Raw genomic sequence first — 7,004 nt, 5'->3', positions numbered from 1 at the left:
GTACAGTATACTTTTTGTTGGGTGGAGATATCTCTTTTTGTTGTTTAACTGTGTTTTCTTAATAGTAATGTCAAAAGATTTTTTTTTCCAATTCAAATTATGAGGACAAACATTGCATAAAACTTAAAATTATGCTTTAGGTCATAGGCCTTTTGATTATTGCTAAATATTACTCCAAAGTGCGTTGAAACCTGCTTTAAAACCTATTTCTTTTTCTGTGCTTGTACAGGAGTACTAGCCTCACAACTCAGACTTCCAGTGGCTTTCATTACTCTCCCTTTAGTGTGTGCAACATTCCCAAATATTTGGCTTTTTATGTTTCTATAATAAGAGTTTTTAATCAACCTTTATTCACATAAAGCAGAGACAAATACAAACCCGGCCATGTAATGCTCCCCCCACAGACATATATAAGCGAAGACTCTGCCCACTGTTATTTTATTATTTTATTATTGTTTTTAGATTTTATTGTTTGTAATTTTAATTGATAGAATTGTTTAATCCCTTTTAAGGTGGGGTGGAATTGTATATATTGTAATTTTTAAAGGTTGTACGCCGCTTTGATTGTGGTAACAAAAAGTGGGATATAAATTAAAGTTTTATTCATTTATTTTTATTTATAGGGAGTGACAAAGGTTAAATATATTGATTGTTCCACTTTGATAACAAATATCTTTTAAAAATCAATAGTTATCACAATTAATAATGTTTATTTGCTTTCTCCCCCCTGTTCAGGCTGATGCAAAACTGGTTCAAAAGTGGTTGGATGGTGTGAAAGACTTCTTAATGAAAGAACAGTCTGTCCAAAGGGATCCTGAAGGTCTTCAAAGGCAGCTTGATCAATGCATGGTAATATCTGCTAATAAACAATAGTGCTGCTTATTCTCCTTTTGCTTATTCTGTGGTTATTCCAAAGTGTTGAATAGAGCATGGAACCTTTGTTACTGAGGAGCTCAGCCTTTTAAGGGTACCTTAACACCTTTCCCCCAGAAGTCTCCATGCTGCCCAATCAAGAGCAGTAAAACCCTGAAGACAGGCAGGGGTAAAGCAGTTACACATGTGGTCTCCTCCTTTGGTGTATGTAAGAAGTGGATCTTCACTATTATGGAGTGGTGATATGCAGAGTATTTCCTTTGCCCTTTCTAGTCAAGCCATATAGGGCACATTTGGGCTTGGGTAACGAAAGCCGAGTAAAGGGAAAAGTCTGATTCAACAGCACAGCCACAGTTGCTAAACAGACCAACAGATATTTGTGTCTGTTAATTTTGCAGACCTGCTTGCAAACATGGTTCTCCTCTTTTGAACTTTATAGATGAAATACTGGCCAAAATCAAGATAACTACCCAATGAATTTAATGAACTCAGCATGGCTTGCTGTAACATAGGATGAACTAAGTTGCAAACTAGACACATACACATGCAAATCACTCCTGTATTCCCAGGCTCACAGTATATATACACCCAATTTTTCCAGGCAAAGCATTCTCTGAAGATGCCAGTCACAGATGCTGGCGAAACGTCAGAAAGAAACTCTGCTAGAACATGGCCACATAGCCTGAAAAACCCACAAAAAACTATGGATGCCGGCCATGAAAGCCTTTGACTTTACATGGCAAACTGGGAGTTTCATATGCTATTTATACTGTAATATTTGTATATGGGTAGCAGCTGGTGAGAGAAAGAATTGTGTACAAGTTGTGTACAAGTGCTCACATACCTGGAGAAGCTCTCTGGCTTAGGACCATTGTCATGTTTAAATAAAACCATGCAGCTATGTATTTGCATTAAATAATTTTGTTTATGAAAAAGTTCAGAAATGAAGACTAAGCCTCAGAAGTATTTAATGCTTTCAAAATAAGCAGCATCATGAAAAATTACTTTATTTCCCCTTTTTTTTCAGCTGTTTGTTATTGAAATGGAAAAGACAGAGTTGTCCTTAAAAGAGATGAAAGAAATAGACTCTGCTTTAAGAGGCCAGCCTGTCAGTAACTGGGTGAAATCTAAACTGGCAGGTGTCCAGTCGCAGTGGGAGAAACTGAGCAAGCAGGTTAGTTACTGATAGTATTACTCTTTATTTGCATTATCTTATCTGTCATTCTATATTCATATGAGTATTTCTCTTGTGTACATTGCATGAGTAGAGCTAGGCAACCATACAATAAGTCTTAGAGGGATGGATGCAATGTTTTGAATCCACTGACTGAAATGGGTGGGGAATGGTCATCCTTGCATGCCCTTAAAATGCTCTGCGGAGCTCTCTGGGCCAAATTTTTCGGTAGTGTGGAAGCCTGCATGGAGGAGCAGAAAGATGAAGAAAGGGATAATATTTTACTGTTTCTAGCAGTTTAGAATGCCATTGAATTTAAACTGTAGTATTTTATTGGTCTTATTTTACTGTACATACAAATTACTTCTGCACTATTACAGTTACACAAGCAAAATAATTCATCTTATATTACTGTGACAAGTCTTCATTTTACATATTTAGTAGATCATCACTGAATTTAACACATAGTTATTTAACCATTTAACAGACTGCATCTTCCACGATAACCTGTGTAGCGGTCTAGTGCAGTGCAGTTCAACCAAGGAAGCCACTGCAAATACCCTACTATATGTTATAGTTAGTACTGGAATGCTGTCAGGCCAAAAGCATTTTTCTTTTTTCAAAGGGGATTCCTGGATTCCTGTATGGCTCCATGGAGTTGTCAGTTAATCTTGCTAATCTTACGAGTATGGCCCATCACATTGGGACTAACAAGCCATTTCTTCATTTGTATGCTATGTGAAGTTTTCATAACTAAAAAGGGCAAATAGTACCTTGTCAAATAGTACCTTTATCTAGTAAAATGTCCAATCTGCACTGGCCCCACATAATGTGCCCTACCCCCCCAATTTTTTAAACAAAGAAGCTATTCTTAAAAGTTCAGTCCTTTCTGTTAGCATTTGGTGTCTTTTATATTAGGGCTATAGTCAGGACTGAACTGTGAGCACACGTTCAGTTTGGAAGAAGATACTGTACATAGTGGAGCCTCCTGTACATTTGCTTTTGTCTTGATACCTGTTCCTGTTATTTTTCCTGAAGCACCAGAAGTCTAAAAGCCTGAAAGAGAAACTCCTTGCTGCTTACATGCAGGTTGAATGGCCTATTTCCAAGTGATATGCTACTATGGATTCATTCACGCTTACAACCATAATGTACACTGGGCTGGTAAAAATAAGCAGAAATAATATTGTTACATCTGCCAGCTTCAGTACCCTATAATGAAAGCTCTTACTTTATAACCATAGCAACAGTATTCCTGTATATTTTCTGCCTTCACCTAAAAAAAAATATGAATGAAATTATTACCTAAAAAGTAATTCACGGTGCTAAGATACTCTGTGATTCAGATAATATTTAACAATACTATGCCCTTTATGCTTTTTGGTTGAATTCCTAGATCATTAGTCAGAAAAATCAATTATCTGAGAGTCAAGAAAAAGCTGTAAACCTCAAAAAGGATTTGGCAGAGATGCAAGAATGGATGGCTCAGGCTGAAGAAGAGTATTTGGAGAGAGATTTTGAGTACAAGAGTCCAGATGAGTTGGAGAATGCTGTGGAGGAAATGAAGGTCAGAATACCAGGAAAGTGTGTTTGTTTTTATGTAGTCACTGAATTTGGGTGCATAAATGTTTGTTAAATGTGAAATTGCTTTTCTGAAAGGATTCTGAAAAGATTTATAATGCAGTTTTTTTAATGTTATGTTCAGATGTAGAGTAGTGGGAGTTATCAGACTATCCATCTTCATTGTCCTTGGAAATACGAGAAAAGGGGGAAAGCAAAACAGTTTCAAGAAAAAGAAACCTAGTCTGAGCTTAGCCTTATCTGTACCTGAGTATATTCAAATCTTTTTAGTGCAGGAGGGAATGGGACTTGTAAATCCCTACTGAAATTAGAATGAGATCAGAGAGCCAGTGTGGTATAGTGGTGTGATGAGTGTTGGACTAGGACTCTGGGAGACCAGGGTTTGACTCTGCTCAGCCATGGAAACTCACTCGATAACCTTGGCTAGCTATACTCTCTCAGCCTCAGAGGAAGACAAGGGCAAATTCCCACAAATAAAATTTGCTAAGAAAACCTTACGATAGGTCTCCCTTAAAGTTGCCATAAGTCAGAAATGACTTGAAAGCACACAGTAACAACAACAACAGAATAACTATTTAAGAGATGGGATGCTACTATGGCATGGTACCACATATTTATCTTGACCAGATGGCTTATGTCTACTGCTGGACAATAAGCAGGGCTTGGAAGAAGCAAAATTATAAATCTTGCTATTATTCTGGAATTTAGGAAGGTCAAGATTTGAAGACTGGGTAACACATTTACAGAGTGCTGAGCTGAATTACCAGATTTATTCAGGAAATGTTGCACTCTGAAATATAATGGGGTACCCAAGCCACCATGCTGTTTCTTTTACCACTACTATAACTTCTGTTGACGTTACCTAGTTTGTAACATATTTAAATTTCATTGTAATAGTGGAATTTTGGTACAGTGAGAGAACTGGAAGTAGGGCACGAGTCAGAGGATAAACCTTACATATACATTTCTGAATGTAAAGAAAGTCACCTATTTCTTGTGAATGGCAAGACTATTGTGGACAGTTCCAAATTTCTTTTAATACACATACACCCTTGAGCTGCTAGAGAAGTAGACTCTAGTCCAGTTTATCTTGAAATTAACTCTAATCCAGTTTTCCTCAATTGGCACTGTCCTGATATATTGTTCTACAGGCCCTGTCATCCTGCCACAATAGACTTGTTTATAATATTCTTCAAACATTACTACATGAACCTCATTCTCAAAGCAAGTGCATCAGTTTTTTTAAAAAAAAATAGAAACACACTGTTTTTTTGTGGGTTTTTCGGGCTATATGGCCATGTTCTAGAAGAGTTTCTTCCTGACGTTTCACCAGCACCTGTGGCTGACATCTTCAGAGAATGCATTCAGGGATATGTCTATTATCCCCTCTGTTGTAAACCACTTGGATTCCCAGTGATTGGGCAGTATATAAATAAAACCTATTATTATTATTATTATTATTATTGGCTCTTCGTATTGGCAGGGATTCCATTATGGACCTCCTGTGGATAGTAAAATCTGTGGGACCTCAAGTCCTGTTCTTTCCAATGGTGATGTGACATGTGCATAGCCACATTAGTGCAACAGCATGCACATACTGTCATTGGGGAGAATGGGGTGGGGCCATCCACGGATGCTGCAATCTGCAGATGGGAAGCCTGTGGAAGAGAAGAGCTGACTGCATTTTTACAATCATGAGACTGATGTACCAATTGCCACCATGCCCTCCTCCTTACACACCCTTAATCCCGCCTCCCTGCCCTGTGCCCTACTCAGCATGCCTTTTGGTTTTTAAATTATATTTTTATTTATTTTTCTTTTAACTTTTTCATGCAGTTGCGTAGCTCTGCTACTGTTAGGAAAGTTAAAAATAAAGAAAAGAAATAGGAAAAAAATTAAAGACAATCTGGCTGCTTAGGAGTAGCGCATGGGAAGTGGAACAGAGGTAGAGGAAGAAACTGACACCACATCATTGCAAATATTGCAACTACCCCAGCAGCGAAGTTTGACACCTGAGGACTAGCACAATTGGGAGGTCATTGACAGGTTTCCTCTGTCAGTGAAAAGAGATGCAGCAGCTACTGGTCAGAGGCGTGGTGTTGTGATAGGTATTGCCAAAGCTGCTTTTCCCCAGGTCTAATCATGATTTAAAAGACATGTGTAGTAATCTCCTTTGTTTGGTAAATTATAACTTCCACCTTATATTTTAAAAAATAATGTTATTTGACAAATTTGGGACTTGAACTGGAAAAAAAATAGCACTGTAATTGGACCTTAGGCTGGAGAGAGAATCTTTGCAAATAAATCTAAAGGATTCTAAGGACTCTGAAAGTTGCACAAATCTGTAAGAGTCAGTTGGTGTAAAACTAAAATACTGGCCTTAAGTAAAGAGCTTTGGGTTCAAATACCACTCAGCAAAGAATCAGTCTTGGGCCCCATTCCCTTTCGCCCATTTGCCCTGGATAGAACTGGGCAGATCCAGGTCCCCCCCCTCTCGAATCTGGTCAGAAACAAGTGCCCAGTATCTTTTACCTTGATTGGGGCAATTTACCCCTCTGAAGTTCACATTTGTGGTACTGGTTTAAAATTAAGCCTCCTTTGCTGTCAATCAAATTCACTTCCGCTTTCGTCAGAGGTGACGTATCCTACAGTCATTGGCCAACTGGATGGGTGCTTCCCCCCCTCATTTTTAAAAAAAACTGGCGGCCGTGTGTGCATATTCTGTCAACTTGTCAAATTTAAAAACCTCCAGGTGTGTCGGTGTGTGTGGTGTGTATTTACGTCATTACACATTATGGCAGCGCTAAAACGACCCCATCCTGGGGTTTTCTTGGCAAGATTGGTTCCAAGGAGATTTGCCATTGCTTTTCCCCTGAGGCTGAGAGAGTGTGACTCCCCCCAAAGTCATGGGTTTCTGCAGCCTTCCAGCCTCCTGTCTCCCCTTCGCTTCCAGCCCAGTGCCACCTCCAAAGCCCTTGCCTCCCCCATGCATCCTCTTCCCGTCATAATAATAATAATAATAATAATAATAATAATAATAATAATTCATCACCCCAGAATGCCATCTCTGCATCCTCTTGCTTTGCTTTCCCTCCTTGCGACCCCAAAATGCCTCACATACACATATAATAATAATAATAATAATAATAATAATAATTCCTCACCTCAGAATGCCATCTCTGTATCCTTTGCTTTCCCTCAGATTGCCACCCCAGAATGCCTTACAATACACATATGTAGCAAAAGCATTCTGTATCAGTTTGCCAAATTGAAAGAGAAACATTTGTAACATTTGCATTGTAGTATTCACATATTACACACAAAATAATAATAATAATAATAATAATAATAATAATAATAATAATAATAATAATAA

The 7,004-nt window shown here is 38.2% G+C and overlaps 1 protein-coding gene across 1 annotated transcript in view; it reads left to right on the top strand.

Annotated features, from left to right (window-relative positions):
- UTRN (utrophin) overlaps nt 1-7,004 on the top strand; it is a 494,831-nt gene that overhangs the window by 128,041 nt on the left and 359,786 nt on the right. Inside the window, exons 23-25 of the mRNA XM_042456820.1 lie at nt 736-849; nt 1,901-2,047; nt 3,444-3,614. Of these exons, the coding sequence (XP_042312754.1) occupies nt 736-849; nt 1,901-2,047; nt 3,444-3,614 (432 nt within the window). The remainder of the gene's footprint in view (nt 1-735; nt 850-1,900; nt 2,048-3,443; nt 3,615-7,004) is intronic.

This window comes from Sceloporus undulatus, chromosome 1 (genome assembly GCF_019175285.1).
Source record: "Sceloporus undulatus isolate JIND9_A2432 ecotype Alabama chromosome 1, SceUnd_v1.1, whole genome shotgun sequence".
NCBI lineage: Eukaryota > Metazoa > Chordata > Lepidosauria > Squamata > Phrynosomatidae > Sceloporus > Sceloporus undulatus.
Note: the sequence above shows the minus strand (reverse complement) of the source record. Positions and strands in the feature narration are given on the sequence as shown.